The 16,528-nt window shown below is 38.4% G+C and overlaps 6 protein-coding genes across 9 annotated transcripts; 4 read left to right on the top strand and 2 right to left on the bottom strand.

Annotated features, from left to right (window-relative positions):
- Positions 1 to 109: 109 nt before the first annotated feature.
- Positions 110 to 2,717, top strand: LOC103858248 (protein disulfide-isomerase like 2-1). Of its 3 annotated transcripts, none has more exons than XM_033288562.1 (11): positions 110 to 359; positions 555 to 639; positions 739 to 836; positions 923 to 978; positions 1,273 to 1,390; positions 1,460 to 1,487; positions 1,584 to 1,675; positions 1,768 to 1,924; positions 2,016 to 2,144; positions 2,224 to 2,323; positions 2,445 to 2,715. In XM_033288562.1, the coding sequence occupies exons 1-11, from the start codon at positions 115 to 117 to the stop codon at positions 2,465 to 2,467; spliced, it is 1,131 nt and encodes a 376-aa protein (XP_033144453.1). In that variant the 5' UTR covers positions 110 to 114; the 3' UTR covers positions 2,468 to 2,715. The 3 variants fall into 3 exon arrangements, with proteins under 3 accessions (XP_033144453.1, XP_033144452.1, XP_009133817.2); XM_009135569.3 differs by having other exon boundaries at positions 111 to 359; positions 2,016 to 2,140; positions 2,445 to 2,717; XM_033288561.1 differs by having other exon boundaries at positions 1,273 to 1,487; positions 2,016 to 2,140; positions 2,445 to 2,717.
- Positions 2,718 to 3,557: 840 nt separating this feature from the next.
- Positions 3,558 to 5,105, top strand: LOC103858249 (60S ribosomal protein L7a-1). Its single transcript, XM_009135570.3, has 4 exons — positions 3,558 to 3,807; positions 4,035 to 4,577; positions 4,658 to 4,750; positions 4,837 to 5,105. The coding sequence occupies exons 1-4, from the start codon at positions 3,805 to 3,807 to the stop codon at positions 4,966 to 4,968; spliced, it is 771 nt and encodes a 256-aa protein (XP_009133818.1). The 5' UTR covers positions 3,558 to 3,804; the 3' UTR covers positions 4,969 to 5,105.
- Positions 5,106 to 5,314: 209 nt separating this feature from the next.
- LOC103858250 (SWI/SNF complex subunit SWI3A) lies at positions 5,315 to 7,914 on the top strand. The gene is made up of 7 exons (XM_009135572.3): positions 5,315 to 5,616; positions 5,715 to 6,229; positions 6,305 to 6,775; positions 6,873 to 7,015; positions 7,100 to 7,152; positions 7,246 to 7,391; positions 7,503 to 7,914. The coding sequence occupies exons 1-7, from the start codon at positions 5,559 to 5,561 to the stop codon at positions 7,677 to 7,679; spliced, it is 1,563 nt and encodes a 520-aa protein (XP_009133820.1). The 5' UTR covers positions 5,315 to 5,558; the 3' UTR covers positions 7,680 to 7,914.
- Positions 7,915 to 7,920: 6 nt separating this feature from the next.
- Positions 7,921 to 10,593, top strand: LOC103858251 (caffeoylshikimate esterase). 2 transcript variants are annotated; one of them, XM_009135573.3, is made up of 7 exons: positions 7,921 to 8,169; positions 8,259 to 8,349; positions 8,429 to 8,461; positions 9,212 to 9,358; positions 9,449 to 9,717; positions 9,813 to 9,911; positions 10,019 to 10,585. In XM_009135573.3, exons 1-7 carry the CDS (start codon positions 8,143 to 8,145, stop codon positions 10,394 to 10,396), a joined length of 1,044 nt encoding a protein of 347 aa, XP_009133821.1. In that variant the 5' UTR covers positions 7,921 to 8,142; the 3' UTR covers positions 10,397 to 10,585. The 2 variants fall into 2 exon arrangements, with proteins under 2 accessions (XP_009133821.1, XP_033144454.1); XM_033288563.1 differs by lacking the exons at positions 7,921 to 8,169; positions 8,259 to 8,349; positions 8,429 to 8,461 and adding an exon at positions 8,482 to 9,101 and having other exon boundaries at positions 10,019 to 10,593.
- Positions 10,594 to 10,865: 272 nt separating this feature from the next.
- Positions 10,866 to 13,412, bottom strand: LOC103858252 (UDP-glucuronic acid decarboxylase 4). The gene is made up of 6 exons (XM_009135574.2): positions 12,398 to 13,412; positions 12,233 to 12,312; positions 12,080 to 12,163; positions 11,926 to 12,000; positions 11,415 to 11,507; positions 10,866 to 11,313 (listed from the first exon to the last, which is right to left on the bottom strand). The coding sequence occupies exons 1-6, from the start codon at positions 13,152 to 13,154 to the stop codon at positions 11,086 to 11,088; spliced, it is 1,317 nt and encodes a 438-aa protein (XP_009133822.1). The 5' UTR covers positions 13,155 to 13,412; the 3' UTR covers positions 10,866 to 11,085.
- A 1,179-nt stretch (positions 13,413 to 14,591) lies between these two features.
- On the bottom strand, positions 14,592 to 15,857 carry LOC103858253 (universal stress protein PHOS34). Its single transcript, XM_009135575.1, has 4 exons — positions 15,514 to 15,857; positions 15,350 to 15,444; positions 14,970 to 15,091; positions 14,592 to 14,862 (listed from the first exon to the last, which is right to left on the bottom strand). The coding sequence occupies exons 1-4, from the start codon at positions 15,695 to 15,697 to the stop codon at positions 14,775 to 14,777; spliced, it is 489 nt and encodes a 162-aa protein (XP_009133823.1). The 5' UTR covers positions 15,698 to 15,857; the 3' UTR covers positions 14,592 to 14,774.
- Between the last annotated feature and the right edge of the window lie 671 nt (positions 15,858 to 16,528).

A 16,528-nucleotide genomic window follows, 5' to 3' on the forward strand; every position in this document is an offset into this window, starting at 1 on the left:
CGCTTGTCTTGTCCGAGAAAGACGTGGACCATTGATAATCTGACAAGTAACCCAGCCACGCAGTACGAATTCCCGATCACCGTTGGTGATTAAATCAACGATCCACATCATGCCATGTCACTATTTTCTGTATCTTCCTTCTTCTCTAATTATTTTAGTAACAGTGAGAGAGAGATCAAAGCTAACTCCAAAGCAGAAAGAAGAATGGCGAAATCTCAGATCTGGTTTGGTTTAGCCTCCTTAGTGGCGTTGCTTGTGGTGTCAGCCGTAGCAGACGATGTGGTTGTTTTGACGGATGATAGCTTCGAGAAGGAGGTTGGTAAAGATAGAGGAGCTCTTGTCGAGTTTTACGCCCCCTGGTATGGTCATGGACCTATCCTTTCTATATATATTTTGATTGATGAATCTGGATGAGTATGTGGACTTTTAAATCGATGACGAAGAATATGGTTTTAGTGAGCAAGTAGAGTTACTGATGTGAATTTCTCATCTTTTTATGATATAAGCTTTTGGATCTGTTTTATTCTAAAATGGTGTGTGTGATTACATTACAGGTGTGGGCACTGCAAGAAACTTGCCCCAGAGTATGAAAAGCTTGGTGCAAGCTTCAAGAAAGCTAAGTCAATTTTGATTGCAAAGGTTCGTCACTTGTCTCGTTCCTTTTTTTTTTCTTTTCGTATGTTAAAGAAAGATACAGAGGGTGGATTCTTGACTTAAAACTTGTGTGTTGTGTTGCAGGTCGATTGTGATGAGCATAAGAGCGTCTGCACTAAGTATGGTGTTAGTGGTTATCCCACCATTCAGTGGTTTCCTAAAGGCTCTCTTGAACCCCAAAAGTATGCTCTCTTATTTTTTCTCTCCCAAGCTAATCTATTATTGGATTTAGTAAAAGATGGTGAATGATTGTTTTCTTATATAACAGGTATGAAGGTGCACGCAATGCTGAAGCATTGGCTGAATACGTCAACAAGGAAGGAGGTACTCTCCTTGGTGATAGCTTAACTAAGCTAGCCCAAACTTACTTTTGTTTTCTGAGAAAATTTGTTTAGGCATGGTTTATGAGTTAGACTAAGTTGGTGAAATGTTCAATCTTTTGTTCCTGGTGAATTTTATTATGTATGCAAGTGTGATATTGCCGGAAATTCATTGATTGGCACCACTTCTCCCTACATTTTTTATATTCAGTCTGTTGTCAAATTCTTGTCTTTAAAATTCTTCAATTAAATTTTTGTTGTTGTGTACTTACCTATTGTTGAACAAATATGCTTTCAGGTACCAACGTTAAGTTAGCTGCAGCTCCACAAAACGTTGTTGTGTTAACACCTGATAATTTCGATGAGATTGTACTGGATCAGAACAAAGATGTCCTCGTCGAGTTTTATGCCCCATGGTACTACACTATCTCTTTCTTCACTGCCCTTGGTTTTTGTTTTCTAATTCTGATTTTTAAATTTTCCAGGTGCGGCCACTGCAAGTCCCTCGCTCCTGTAAGCTCTTTTGAACTATGTGTCTACTTTTGAAACAACAATAGTTCACTTTCACTTTGTTATTAATGTTGTGATTTCTTTATTTTAATTCGTCAGGTATATGAAAAGGTAGCCACGGTGTTTAAGCAGGAAGAAGGTGTTGTAATCGCCAACTTGGATGCTGATGCACACAAAAGCCTTGGCGAGAAGTAAGTTTGAGTTATCGATAGTACTGTATAAAAGTCATATATATTTCAATAGAAGGTTGAAAACAAGTACCTTTTTTTGGTTCATTAACTAGGTATGGAGTAAGTGGATTCCCAACACTAAAGTTCTTTCCAAAAGACAACAAAGCTGGTCAAGATTATGAGGGTGGAAGAGACTTAGATGACTTTGTAGGCTTCATTAATGAGAAAGTTGGGACCAGCAGAGACAGTCAAGGGCAGCTTACTTCAAAGGTTAACCCAAAAATAAAACATGTCTCATTGTATTGCAATTTTATATCTAAAGTTTGATACCTTTTGATGATTTATCTCTGTTTTTTTATAGGCTGGTATAGTTGAAAGCTTAGATGCGTTGGTAAAGGAGCTAGTTGCGGCCAGTGAAGATGAGAAGAAAACAATCTTGTCTCGCATCGAAGAGGAAGCTAGTAACCTTAAGGGCTCCACAACAAGGTATGTACTAGTATTAGCGTTTTATCATTGCATCGAACAAGAGTTCCTTTGAGCTTTCATGATGAATGTCGCTCTATAAATAGATACGGGAAGCTTTACTCGAAACTGGCAAAGAGCTACATAGAAAAAGGTTCAGCCTATGCTACAAAAGAAGTGGAGCGGCTTGGACGCGTCCTTGGCAAGGTCTAAAATCATTTCTTCTTTTCTCTCTGTATATAACATTAGCTTATTGCTTTTCAATCCGGAAATAATAAAAACTAGTTTTTTTTTGTATTGACATTTTGTCTGGTTTACTTGGGTGCAGTCGATAAGCCCGGTGAAAGCTGATGAGTTAACTCTCAAGAAAAATATACTGAGCACGTTCGTTGCTTCTTCTTAGAAGCCAAAGCCCTGAGAGAGTAGAGGAGTCGATAGACTCTATATAAACTGATACAATTTGTAGAGTCTGTGTTTTGGAGACTTTTCTATGTCTGTTGTTATTTCTGTTTTAGTTCTATACATTATGGATTTAGTTTTGTATGGATTCTGTTTGAGCTACCAAAGAAAGAAATAAGAATATCTCAACTATAGATAAATATCAGAGAACCTGCGTTGCTCAGTGGATTCCTCTTGATTGAGAAAGTCTGTAGGCATTGGACATAATGGGCAAGAATACAGTCCTTAGAGCTTTAAGTAATCAAAGAGTGATTTGATACGTAAAAAGGCTGCTGCAATTTGAAGGCCTGCTTGGTTACATCAGGGGCTCAATAAAGAGGCGATGCTTTGTAAATAAAGGTTCTAGATTGCTTGAGGATAAGAGATTCTAGAAGGGGAATAATGAATAGCGACTGGGTGATAAGTCACAGGCAGTGGCACATGCAATGTTGGACATGGTGATAGTGTGGAGACGTTGCAGCGTAGTCTTTGGGATCGCCTAGTATGAAGGGTGTCATTTGTATGGTCAATCATGTTCATGGAGTTTAATATAATATACATATCATTATGGATTGCTACTACTCACTTGAAAAACATCTTAAACTTTTTATTTTGTGCATTAACAAAAAATTATATCAAAAACTTAAAATAATAACCAAATTATTGTCCTTTTATTTTTAAATTTTATTTCCAAATATATTAATCATTTAATTTGTTAAAAATTAAAAAAAACTATTAAGTTTAAGATATATTTTTAAATACAAAAAATTTGAGCAATGAATAATTTGATTTTTTCTTTCAAAATCTAAATATCGAAATTGACCCGAAATAACTGAATCTAAACTAAAAATATCCAATCCGAAGTATAAATATCCGAACGAATTTTATACCTCTATACCGAAACACCCGAATGTCCGAAATACTCGATCCGAACGCCCACCGTGTACGTCATAGTGCTGCGTTCGATATTCTTCATATTAATGCCCAATGATACAGTGTTCAATCTTTCTGTAATAGCAAATATGGAGTACAACATTCCCCGTAACTTTTTTTTTTAGCCCCGTAACTTTCTTTCATAAATTTTGATCTTTTTTGTCCAAATTTTTTTTTTGATCTTATTAAAATAAAATTATATAACGGAAAAATAAAGAAGCCCTATCGATTGTACTGTATATAAAGCAAAACCCTAGAAACACTCATTTTTCGACTTGAGCGCCGTCCGTTTGCAGAAACCACCCATTTGGACGACGATGGTAGAACTCTCTCTTCACTCTTTTCCTTTTAGTTTGTGTATCTCCTTGGTAGGATCAACGAACTAGAGTTGTATTCATCTGGCATGAGCTAGCGAGTGTTTCACATATGTCTGTTGCATTTCTTATTAGGTTTTGAGGATTGTTAGCTTTGGTATAAAGAGAGCTAAGCTAATGAATGAATTTACCAATATGTCTCTCGTGTTACTTGAACTTCATTTTCTTGTTAGGCCCCGAAGAAAGGAGTCAAGGTTGCTGCCAAGAAGAAGACGGATAAAGTAACAAACCCTCTGTTTGAGAGAAGGCCTAAGCAGTTTGGTATAGGTGGAGCTCTTCCTCCCAAGAAGGATCTTACTCGCTACATCAAATGGCCCAAGTCTATCCGTCTTCAAAGGCAGAAGAGGATCCTTAAGCAGAGGTTGAAGGTCCCACCTGCCCTTAACCAGTTCACCAAGACCCTCGACAAGAATCTTGCAACCAGCCTGTTCAAGATCCTTCTCAAGTACAGGCCAGAGGACAAAGCCGCCAAGAAAGAGCGACTTGTCAAGAAGGCTCAAGCTGAAGCTGAGGGAAAGCCTTCTGAATCCAAGAAGCCTATTGTTGTCAAATACGGCCTTAACCATGTCACCTACCTCATCGAGCAGAACAAGGCACAGCTTGTTGTCATTGCTCATGATGTCGACCCCATCGAGTTGGTCGTTTGGTTGCCTGCTCTCTGCAGGAAGATGGAAGTCCCTTACTGCATTGTCAAAGGCAAATCTCGTCTTGGAGCTGTACGTGTTATCTCCCTCCTAGGCTCTACGTTTCATTCGCGTCTTGGCTAAGCTGATCTCTGCTGTCTCTTTACTTTCAGGTTGTTCACCAAAAGACTGCTGCTTGCCTGTGTTTGACTACTGTCAAGAACGAGGACAAGCTTGAGTTTAGCAAAGTCCTTGAAGCCATCAAGGTAAAAAAAGCTTATTTAGACAAAACAGTTGCAGAATCCAAAAGAATATTATGATGTTGAAACTTGGTTGTTATGTTGGTGTGTAGGCAAACTTCAACGACAAGTACGAAGAGTACAGGAAGAAGTGGGGAGGAGGGATAATGGGATCCAAATCACAGGCCAAGACAAAGGCCAAGGAAAGAGTTCTTGCAAAGGAGGCTGCCCAGAGGAATAACTAATTAAGGAATCTATCTTTTTTGAGTGTTTAGATTGTCTCTCTTTTCTTTTTAGTTGGAACTATCGTTCGTTATGGATATGTTTTGCACCCCTGTTCAGACACTTTTCAAGTTTTATCATCATTTTGGTGTCGGACACTTCAACTTGTGTGAAAGCAAAATTAGCATCAGAGATAATTAACACAAAAAAATAGATTGGTGTAAAATAGAATACATAAATGCTTGAAGATTTAAAAAAAGTTTCGTTTTGAAGGTTTACTATGAAAGAATGATCGAAGCTAATGAATATCCCATAACATTTGGGTAGTAAGTTAATTAACACATTACAAGAGGGACATAAGCTGAATTGAAAGGTAAATGGTATTGGACTCCTGGGCTTTGAGAAAGAGGTAAACAGTTTGGGCCTGGCTTTGTAATTTTCAATCTTTGTAAAAATTTACCGAGAATCCCCAAGGTCTGAAGTATTTCGGAAATTGATTCTTTTGATTTTAATTTCATCAGAAACTGGCGTTGGACATTGCGATTGATAGATAGATTCAAGGAGACTGACTAGATTTGGAGGGAATCTGTAACTTTGTAAGTAAGGAGGAGAGATGGAAGTGAGTACCAAAGACGCAGAGCTTGAGCTCTTCACTATCCCTGCTCATTCGAGTACGTCTCCTTCCTCTTATCTCTCTCAATGCCTCCTTGTAATACGAATCACATTCTTCTAGGGTTTGTTCCAAATTGATTTTGGGGGTTTGTGATAGGTTGGTTCGTATGGGAGGATATTCACGAAATCGAACGACGCGAGTTTGCCGAGTTCTTCAGTGAGAGCTCAATCACTCGAACCCCCAAGGTCTACAAGGAGTACAGAGATTTCATCATCAACAAGTACAGGGAAGACGACTCTTCTAAGAGGCTCACCTTCACCAGCATCCGCAAGTATCTCGTCGGCGATGTCAATCTGCTCCGGAAAGTGTTTCTCTTTCTCGAGAACTGGGGTTTGATCAATTACCTCAAGAGAAGTGATGATGGTTCCATGGAGGAGAGTGAAGTTAAGATCGAACAAGGGACTCCCGCTGGGATTCGTGTTACTGCTACTCCGGTTTCTATGAGGCCTCTCACCGTACCTCCCCTTGTTGAGGAGAGAGCTGAGCCTGCCTTCAAGTTCTCCCCACTCACCTCTTATTCAGATGTGTTCACTGACTTGAAGAAGCCGTTGGTCTGTGGGCATTGTGGAGGAGAAAGTAGCTGTGATTCTGCTTTCTATCAACATACCAAGGTAGACCTTTTTGTCTGTTTATGGTTACCATGTTGTTATTCTTGTCTGTTTTATTAACATACGATGTTGTGGCAGAGTATTGTCTCTTTATGCGACAAGTGTTTCAAGAATGGAGACTACGGGGAGAACAATTCCCCAGATGATTTCAAGCTGATTGCTGCAGCTTCCTGGACCGAGGAAGAGACCCTCCTCTTGCTAGAGTCTGTACTCAAACATGGAGACGATTGGGATCTCATTGCACAAAGTGTTTCTACTAAGACTAGACTTGATTGCATTTCCAAGCTCATTGAGCTCCCTTTCGGAGAGTTTCTGATGGGATCTTCCTCTGGAAGACTTAGATCCTCTATCCCCACTTCCGAGGATGAAAACCTTTCGTCTCCATCCAATCTTGTAGACCAGATGAAAGCTGACGGTCAAGAACAAAAGGAAACAGAGACGAGGGAAGAAAAGGAAGAAGATCATGTCGTCGATGAAGATGAACCTCCAGCGAAAAGGAAACGTGTTGCAATGCTATCAGATGGTGGTGATAGTTCACTTATGAAACAGGTTAATAAACACTGTCCTTTGTGTTTCATCATTTATCTTTCCCTAATAATATGCGTGTAATACATAGATTACTCAACTGTAGCATATTGTGCAACAGGTCGCAGCAATGGCATGCAAAGTTGGTCCATCTGTGGCAACCGCTGCTGCAAAAGCTGCAATCGCTGCTCTTTGTGATGAAGCCTCTTGTCCTAAAGATACTTTCGAAACAACTTGTGATTTCACAGATTTTGCAGTTGACAGGTTCGATTCTCCAACCCCTTCAATTTGCTCTTGAATTCGCTTCTCATGTCGTTTTCAAGTCTCTAATCTAAAAACAATTCTCAGAGCTGATGGAGACAAAGGTACATCAGATATGGAGGAACAGCAAGAAGACAAAGGTAACTCTTTTATAATGATCCAATTAGTATTCCTTGGTTCAGAATGAAATGCTCAAGACTTTTTAGATTTATATTTCTGATTTAACTATGCAGAGGGACCTCAGGATCTACCTGTAGCTTTAAGGATGAGAGCGTCAGTGGCAACAGCTCTTGGAGCTGCGGCGGCTCACGCAAAAATACTGGCTGATCAAGAAGAAAGAGAGATGGAACAGTTAGCTGCGATTATAATAGACCAACAGGTTGGTTGGTTGGTTCGAATATTAATAAGATGGGAACATTTGGGGTCTCCTTCCACTCTCTATGTTTGTTGTTTTAAGTCTTGACCCGTCGTTGTATTCATTTAAATCCAGCTGAAGAAGATGAAGAGCAAGTTGAAGTTTCTGGACCACTTGGAATTGATAATGGATGCGGAAGAACAAGTGATGGAGGGCGTAAAGGAAACAATTCTCCAAGAGAGGATTAGCGTTTTGCAATTCGCGTTTGGTAGCGGTATAACAAAACGCTGGGATCATACGTACGTGAAATAGGTGATCCTTTGTTGGTCCGTAGGAGGATGATGTTTGGGATTAGAAATGGATGTGTTTTTGTAAGACTTTTGTCCTTTGGATGGGTTTCTCTTGTTATTATTAAATGTAGAAGCAAGGAGGGTTTATTTGACTTTATGAGGTAGGTTGTTGCATTTACATACATCTTTTGTAGAATGGTCTGACCAATGAATGGATGGATGAGTCTCTTCTAAATTCATACGCACATTGTGACGTCCATATGTCTTTTTTAGAAAAATCATTTTCTGTGTTCCAATTGTTTTCTATAAATTAAGTCTGTAAGTTGGTTACAACGTCCTCCTCTAAAACTTTATTCATCAGCTGCCTTGTTGTCTGTGTGAGAGAGAGAGAGAGAGAGAGAAACAAAAAAGAAACTCGAGAGAGATCTCACTGCGCTAAGGTTATCATCAAGCGGAAAGACATTCATCACCTCCGGTTATAACACATGAAGTCTGAATACCAATACCACGAGGTTCTCTCATTTTTCTTCATGCTTGAGATCCAAGCAAGTATTTGAAAATGAGTGTGATAAAGAGTTTCCAATCATGTTTCTTGAAACAGGATTACATAAGAAACTCGAGAGGTGTTGAGTTGTTTATTTGTAGATGGATTCCATCATCTTCTCCCAAAGCTCTTGTTTTCCTCTGCCATGGTAAATTTATTTATAACTCTCTCTTTTTTTCTGGCGAGTTATTCAAGAGTTTAATTAACCAATAAAAATTCATTTGCAGGTTACGGAATGGAGTGTAGCGACTCCATGAGAGGTGTTCAATCTTAATCTTCTTCATCCATGCATTATTAGATTACATTCTCTCGAACAAAATATTCATTTCTTTTTTTTTCCCGTTAACAAATATTGCTACAGAGCACTGACTTAACTTGGTGGTGGGTTTGGACATTTAATTACTTAGTTTTTCCATCCATGCATGGCACTCTATTTTGTGTGCTACGTGTTGAGTTATGCATTTTTAAAATATATTTGAAGAAAACAAGGGGGATGAGCATTTTAATCATAGTAAGATTTTGAGATATTTAGCTAATCTAAGCTTATCATGCTATGACATTTTAGTTTTTATCTTCTGTGTGGTCCCATAGAACCATTGAAAGGATATGATGGTGTGATAAATGTTATTTCTTAAATGATAAGTAAAGTTATGGACATTGTTAGGATTTAGGAACGGTGGGTCAACAAGTCTTGTGTGGTTTGGTTTTAGTTGGCGAACGACCGCTAGACCATGCATGTTATTTAATTGCATTTAATTTTGTTACCTTACCTCTGACAGAGAGCAACCGATCTTCTAATTAATAAATTAATGAATTACCATTCTCAATAATCGCATTTTATTTTCAAGTCTTCGACATATTTGTATATGTTACATTAACTGTAAACATCTTCGCTATTAGGTAGTAGGTGTTTCTATGGCTTGGTGGTTGAGAAAATTGATTCTATTAGGTAGGTGTTTGAAACTAAACCTGATATTGATTTGACACAACAACATTGTGTTCGGTTTTAGAATGCGGAATCAGACTGGCTTCAGCCGGATACGCGGTTTTTGGAATGGACTATGAAGGTCATGGTCGGTCCATGGGATCTCGTTGCTATATCAAGAAGTTTAGTAACATTGTAAATGATTGCTACAACTATTACACCTCTATTTGTGGTATGACATTTACAATACAACACCTTTGTTCATCACTTCTTCTTTGGATTTTGTCTCATCCCTAAACCCATGTTTCTTAATTTTTTCCAGCGCAAGAGGAGTACATGGAGAAGGGCAGATTCTTGTATGGAGAATCCATGGGAGGTGCAGTCACTTTATTGCTTCACAAGAAAGATCCTTCCTTTTGGAATGGTGCCATTCTTGTTGCTCCAATGTGTAAGATATCTGAGAAGGTGAAGCCACATCCGGTGGTGATCAATCTGTTAACTAGAGTCGAAGAGATGATACCTAAATGGAAAATAGTTCCAACAAAAGACGTCATTAACGCTGCTTTCAAGGACCTTGCCAAGCGAGAAGAGGTATCTCAATATATTTGTAGTCCCATGGAATATAGAAAATCTCTCAACATGTAAAAATTGTCTATAGACAGATGTGGTTTTGGTGGTAAATGCAGGTGAGGAACAACAAGCTGATTTATCAAGACAAGCCTAGACTCAAGACCGCACTTGAAATGCTTAGGACAAGCATGAACCTCGAAGACAGTCTCCACGAGGTTGATTTACTTTTGATTCCTTTCACCCCTAACAAAAATTACTTGACCAAGAAGACACGTCAATGCAGAGTCTTTGATCACCTGATTTTTTTTTTTTTTTTTGGCAGATAACAATGCCCTTCTTTGTATTACACGGAGAAGCAGACATAGTGACGGATCCAGAGATAAGCAAAGCTTTGTACGAGAAAGCTAGCTCAAGGGACAAGACTCTCAAGTTGTATCCTGGGATGTGGCACGCTCTGACGTCTGGTGAGCCTGACTATAACGTGGATCTTGTTTTTGCTGACATCATCAGTTGGCTTGACCATCGAACAGCTGACCCAGCCTCTCTAACTGTCACTCCTATACGAGCTAATACCACTGCTAGTGTCGAGAGGGTTTTTGTTGACGGCGTTAGTAGCGGTCAAAGGAGACCTAGACGCGCCTACTTCAGTCTCCTTTGTGGTTTGAACGGTGGCCGTTTGGTGCCTCGATCTGCTATGTAAAACGTAATAGTTTTTTTTTCTCAAACATTGTTTCTCAGTGAAATTACCTGGAAAAGTGTGAGTTACTCTATGATTGTTTCGTATGTGGATTATTAAAGGTTGGTCTCATTTATGGTTAGAAAAATCTAAATATGGCCAAGGGACGTATGATCTATATTCTCTTTTAAGCTAAGTGTGATTGAGATGTTATTGTAGCTCAGCTTTTTGTTTGTTCTTCTATACAAGAACTCTTAATAAACTTAAATATATAATAAAAAAAAAACAATCTAACAGATGTGGACAGATCAACACCTTCCCCTTACTCTTTTTGAGACTTAGGAGGCTAGTTAGTTCTGAAAATGATAAAAATACTCGTAGGTATCTTCTGAGTTTTGACATTTAGGTGTCACTTTCGTTAATATTTGACTTAAGTTGACAAAAATCAGCAACTCATTTGCGGGTTCAGTTAACGGGCATGCGCATGTCCAAAGAAAGCACCAAACACCAAACTACGGTAAAAAAAAGATTTCAAAATCGGTGTGAGGTCCCATCACCAACTACATTGACAGACAAGGAGAAAAATAACAAAAAGGAATGTGAAAAAAATGAAAAGAAACAAGGATGTTCCGTCCCTATGATTCCTGCTGCTGCTGCGATGGTCATGGAGTTATGGGTTGTTTATATATGAGCTTACAGCGGAGACATAGATTTTATTCTGTTGACGAAGAAGAAGTGGTCTCCTCCTGCTTCTGGTCGCCAAAGACACGCTGACGGAAATCTTTGACCATAAGTGGGAGTCCTTGGCGGAGAGCCACCTTTGGTTCCCAACCTAGAAGCTCTTTGGCCTTTGTTATGTCTGGTTTCCTCTTGTGTGGGTCGTCCTCTGTGTTTGGTCTAAACTCTATCTTTGCGTTCGGGTCTATCGTCTCTTGCACCACCTGCCATTCACTCATGTTAGGGTCAGATTCAAAAACGTACGTTTTGAGAGAAAAATCGTAACAGGAGGAGACCAAAGTAGACTAGAGAGAGAGGGAGAGACCTTAGCGAGCTCGAGCATGGTGAATTCACCAGGGTTACCAAGGTTAAATGGCCCAACGTGTTCTCCTTCCATCAACCTCATCAGACCCTCCACCTTTATCACATTCAATTTTATCAACACTCATAAACAACAATCCAACGTAATGGAGAGACAACAACAAAAAAAAGAGGAAGATAAATGTATTTTTTCAACTCAAGAAAACAAGGACATGGTACACAGATCTGATCCTAGAGAGTTGTTTTGCGCTATAAAATAGAGATTCCGCATCAAACTTACTGTTGAAACCTCAACTAACAATTCTCAACCACCTATTGTACGCTAGTGAGACCATCATATCATATCCTTTGAATATGTAACAATTGTATTACCAGGCCAAAATTCGAATACAGTAATAAAACTCCATGAAAGTTACAATAGATTTATAAAAAGAATGATAGTCTTGGTAATTAGAAGCAGTAGGGCCACACTGAATGGAGTAATAATAGTTTAGGAGGAAAAAGAGGGGGATTACCAGATCAGAGACAAACTGGAAACTCCTAGTCTGCTTGCCATCGCCATAAACAGTCAATGGCTCTTTTCTTAATGCCTGCCACCAATCATATTATAACCATTCCATTACTTAAATCATCCCATATTCATTAATCCTAAAAAAGAAAGCCTGTTACCTGGGCAACGAAGTTGCTAACAACACGACCGTCATCAATACACATCCTTGGCCCATAAGTATTGAAGATCCGAGCTATCCTAACCTGTGTTCCTCCTCTTCAGTCAATTTTTCTGTATCTCCTAAATAATTAATGAATCAAAAACACACAGACCTCAACATTAGCTCCTCTGTGGTAGTCCATGGCCAACGTCTCCGCCGTACGCTTCCCTTCGTCGTAACAACTCCGAACACCTGTGCCATTCACAAACCTCAACTACACTAACTCCGCATGAATCATCAATACGAAGTAGAAAGAAGGGAAGGAAAGTAATTTTACCGATGGGATTAACGTTGCCCCAGTAAGTCTCAACCTGAGGGTGCTGCAGAGGATCTCCGTACACCTCACTCGTACTCGTCAGCAGGAACCTCGCTCCCACCCTCTTCGCCAGCCCCAACATGTTCAACGTCCCCACCACATTCGTCTTGATCGTCTTCACGGGGTTGAACTTGTAGTGCACGGGAGAAGCAGGGCAAGCGAGATGGTAGATCTGGTCAACCTCAAGAAGAATCGGCTCGACGACGTCGTGCCTGATGAGCTCGAAGTTAGGGTTCCCGAAATGGTGCATCACGTTCTCTTTACTCCCCGTGAAGAAGTTATCGACGACGATCACATTGTCTCCTCTCGCCATCAGTCTGTCCACCAGGTGTGACCCCACGAAACCGGCCCCACCGGTCACCACCACCCGAAGACCTTTGCGTTTCAGACCCAGAGGGATCTTTCCCCCCACCGATCCCATCCCACCGCCGGTTATGTACTCGATGCTGGATTTCCTCTGAACCGACAACGAGGATCCGGAAATCGGATCCGAGTAGTTGGGGATCGGTTGGTTGGAGGACGGAGAGAGAATCGTGAAGGCTAATGTGGCGATCGCGATGCCGACGAGAACGAAGAGGAGTCTCTGTTCCCGTAGCATGTAACTGATGACAGGACGAATCGATACGAACCACGGCTTGATCGGCTTCCGATTGAGAGCTTGCGCTTCTGGTTGCTCCACCTCCATCTCGTGTCGCCGGTACGTCAGCTCCGACGCCATCTTCTTCTTCTTCTTGTTTAATTGAAATCTGGATCGAAATAATTAAGGAGAGAATTAATCGGAGTGTGTTTGAATCCCGAGTCGACCTTTAGGACGGGAGTGAAATGCGAATTGACTTTTCTCTTTCCTTTTTTTTCTTTTTGAAGTAGAAGACGCGTTACAGTTTAAGCCTCCTTCTTCACTTTTATTACAATATTACCCCCTGCAATTAGTTTTACATCTTTTTCTCAGTTTGGCGTTTTTTTTTTTGGCATCTATTCATTAATATACCAATTACAGTTTCTTTAATTTGTCTTTATAAAATTATAAGTAATTGGTTTGGAATTATTTAATGAATTTACAGTTCATGTATTTATTACTTATTAGTCGCCTTTTCCCCATTTCCGATTTATAAAAAAATTAAATAACTAATGATATTTAGGCATAAATTATACTACTGACTTTGATATTCATTGTTATTAACAAATCCAAGATTTATCTATTCTATTAAAACTAAAATACCTTTTAAAAATAACCATTTCATTCATCATAATAATTACAACTTATGACACTGATACAAAATTAATAAATATTAATTATGCAAATAATTTATTTTGTTAGATTATTCTCTTACCAAACTAACCATTATTCTCTAACCAAATTTATAATAAAATTAATTTTTTTATTTAAAATGTAACACACAAACTATAAATGTTTTTTAAAAACATATAACTTTTCTCAAATATATCTTAAAATTTGATGATTAATATTATTCACACATATATATTTGAATTATAAAAATACAACATATCATTTACAACATATTATAATTCAGTTTAATATATTCCTCAAAAATAAATAAGAAGTCAAATTTATTTGGCATATTAAAAAAAAAACTTAAAGACAAATCTATCTATTTTATTAAACCATAAGTACATTTTATTTGACATAAAATATTTATTTTGAAAAGATAGATTTATTAATATGCATAAACATACAAATCGATGTTTTAATTTAAAAATAAAAATACTTCAAAAATGGTTAATGTAGTTAAAATTATTAATTAACGAATATGTTATATAACATATCATTTTGATTGGTTTAATATGAGAAACTAACAACTTACAAACAATTAAAGATCCTCTATTATCTATAATGAATGTTATATATTTCAAATTGAAAACATCTTATACAAACGCATGCAACTATTACATTCCTATCTTGGGAAGAATTTCACATGTATATTCTATTAGAAATTATCAGTACAGATGCATAGATTTAAGAGAAACTCTAGTATTTTACGAGATTAACAGATGATCAAGAGATTTTTTTTTTTATAAATGAATACATCACTATTATTTTAAATTCATTAGCTTCATATTTCTCACCATTTTTGTGATTTTTTTTCCTTTTTCAGCTATTTTGTGATTCGGTCTCTTTTAATTTTCTTCTCTGGGGTAAAAGAGAAAGATAACCCAGAATATTATTAAACGGGAAGTTATTGTTTAGGAGGTATACTAAAGCAAGAGCACATGTAATAACACAATTACACAGACAAATGGATTGTCTTGGATCGTTTCACGCATGGAAGCTAACACATTATTTCACTTCTCACCCACATTGACTACTGAGATGATTGATTCAGACCTTGATCTTAGGCTTCTTCACGATCATCACCGAGCAATGAGCGTGATGAGCACAGTAATCACTCACGCTCCCGAGAACCGCCCTGCCCAAAACAGAAAAGTGATGATTGTCAGGATGCTATGTATTTGAAAGATGGGGAATATACAAAGGATTTTGAAAAAGAAAGAAAGAAAGAAAGAAAAGGTTGACCTCTTGATAGCTCCATAACCATGGCTTCCAACAACGAGAAGAGAAGCATGGTGTTTATCAACAACCTCGCACAGGATGTTCCTTGCATCGCCTTCAAAAACTTCTATCATTGCGCCATGAACCTAGACAACAAACCAAGCATTATTGTGGTATCTAACAAAAAAAGAAGAAGATAAAATTGTTAAGAAAAAGAAGAAGAAGAAAACTTGTGGATTGTCTCAAAGGTTGAAGCTTTTGAATGATAATAACGACCTAAAGCTCATCTAATCTAATACATGAGCACTGAATACACATAAAAGTCCAAATCTTGTTCTATTCAAGCTTTGATCTAATATAACAAAGCAGAATAAGGGAACAAGGTAGTCAATATATATCCATACCGACTTGCTCAGACAGAGTGCTTTGGCTTTCTCGATAACCTTAACAGCGGTATGCTTCAAATCAGCATCAACATAAGGCACAACCTCCGCAGTTCCTGAACCGACAATTCATCTCCATAAAAACAGAACCCAAGAAGAAGTGTGAATGAAATCAAAGAGCTTACCGGGGCCAGCGAGACCAACGGCGGAGACGGCGTTAGGTTTGGCGTGGACGATGATGAGCTTGAAAGGGAAATTGGGAGCGTAGGGAGCGAAGAAACGATCGAGAGTCCACTCCAGTGCGTAGGTGCTCTGCTCACTTTCGTCCACACCCACTACCATCACTGGCTTCTCCTCTCCGGTAGCCATCAACTATTCTCCTGCGCTGATCTGTTTCTTGAAGATAACGCCCTCGCGACTAGAAGATCCTACAAATGTACGCACAGAAACAAAAGCCTTTTACTCGTAGATAGTATAGTGTATCTATACAAAGAAAGAGAGTGTGTGTACGTACGAAACAGAGAGGAATGTGATACCTTGATGACGTGGACGGTCCTCGTTACTTCTTGTTACTAACATGGGTCGCTTTCAAATTTATATGGCCGATGAATGGGTTTCCAATGCATTTTGGCGGGCTGGAGGCCCGAATTAAGTTCTATGGAGGATGATGATAATTTGGAAACATTGATCTGCAGCTTATGAAAAGTAAGTATGTATATAAAAATGTTATGCATATCATCATATGAAATAAATGCTGTCCAACTACATTTCGAGCTAAAGTTCCAACATGACTAACTAAATGAACAATTCGATCCAATCTGTAATAATACTATTATATTATCATTTTTATTGGACGTCTCTAACATGAGCATCTCATAATTAAAAAGGGAGAATTAAGAAAGAGTTCTTTTAAAAAAAGAAAAGCTCATAAGAATCTCTATGAGAGTGGTTCAAAAATAAATTCTTCTATAGTTAATCAATAACTAAATTATCATATACTTTGGTTGGAATTCATACAAGTTAATAAGGGGATGGAGATGCTTTTGTTATTAGAAGCGTTTTAAGATGTGAGAATTCCAGATAGAATCTGGACGTCAGCAATGACCACATGACATGTGAGTTTATTTTATGTCAACAAGCAGTGTAAAAAATTAGCAAAAAAGGCTGGACTTGTCGACAGTCCTTTTTCTTTTCGTGTTA

Source organism: Brassica rapa, chromosome A03 (assembly GCF_000309985.2).
Source record: "Brassica rapa cultivar Chiifu-401-42 chromosome A03, CAAS_Brap_v3.01, whole genome shotgun sequence".
In the NCBI taxonomy this organism is placed as follows: domain Eukaryota; kingdom Viridiplantae; phylum Streptophyta; class Magnoliopsida; order Brassicales; family Brassicaceae; genus Brassica; species Brassica rapa.

Bases quoted from the DNA above. Each gene is read 5' to 3' on its own strand.
- LOC103858248 (XM_033288561.1), top strand. From the start codon at position 115: ATGTCACTATTTTCTGTATCTTCCTTCTTCTCTAATTATTTTAGTAAC. The intron at 837-922 runs GTATGCTCTCTT...CTTATATAACAG, and splicing joins GGCTCTCTTGAACCCCAAAA to GTATGAAGGTGCACGCAATG. The intron at 2,141-2,223 runs GTATGTACTAGT...CTCTATAAATAG, and splicing joins CTTAAGGGCTCCACAACAAG to ATACGGGAAGCTTTACTCGA.
- LOC103858252 (XM_009135574.2), bottom strand. From the start codon at position 13,154: ATGGCGTCGGAGCTGACGTACCGGCGACACGAGATGGAGGTGGAGCAA. The intron at 12,164-12,232 runs GTCTGTGTGTTT...GGAGGAACACAG, and splicing joins ACAGAGGAGCTAATGTTGAG to GTTAGGATAGCTCGGATCTT. The intron at 12,001-12,079 runs GTAACAGGCTTT...GATTGGTGGCAG, and splicing joins TTAGCAACTTCGTTGCCCAG to GCATTAAGAAAAGAGCCATT.
- LOC103858251 (XM_009135573.3), top strand. From the start codon at position 8,143: ATGAAGTCTGAATACCAATACCACGAG. The intron at 8,170-8,258 runs GTTCTCTCATTT...TTCTTGAAACAG, and splicing joins CTGAATACCAATACCACGAG to GATTACATAAGAAACTCGAG. The intron at 8,462-9,211 runs GTGTTCAATCTT...GTTCGGTTTTAG, and splicing joins GTGTAGCGACTCCATGAGAG to AATGCGGAATCAGACTGGCT.
- LOC103858253 (XM_009135575.1), bottom strand. From the start codon at position 15,697: ATGGCTACCGGAGAGGAGAAGCCAGTGATGGTAGTGGGTGTGGACGAA. The intron at 15,445-15,513 runs GTAAGCTCTTTG...TTGTCGGTTCAG, and splicing joins CGTTGGTCTCGCTGGCCCCG to GAACTGCGGAGGTTGTGCCT. The intron at 14,863-14,969 runs GTCAACCTTTTC...TGTTTTGGGCAG, and splicing joins GGTTATGGAGCTATCAAGAG to GGCGGTTCTCGGGAGCGTGA.
- LOC103858249 (XM_009135570.3), top strand. The intron at 4,578-4,657 runs GTACGTGTTATC...CTTTACTTTCAG, and splicing joins GCAAATCTCGTCTTGGAGCT to GTTGTTCACCAAAAGACTGC. The intron at 4,751-4,836 runs GTAAAAAAAGCT...GTTGGTGTGTAG, and splicing joins AAGTCCTTGAAGCCATCAAG to GCAAACTTCAACGACAAGTA.
- LOC103858250 (XM_009135572.3), top strand. From the start codon at position 5,559: ATGGAAGTGAGTACCAAAGACGCAGAGCTTGAGCTCTTCACTATCCCT. The intron at 5,617-5,714 runs GTACGTCTCCTT...GGTTTGTGATAG, and splicing joins CACTATCCCTGCTCATTCGA to GTTGGTTCGTATGGGAGGAT. The intron at 6,230-6,304 runs GTAGACCTTTTT...ATGTTGTGGCAG, and splicing joins CTTTCTATCAACATACCAAG to AGTATTGTCTCTTTATGCGA.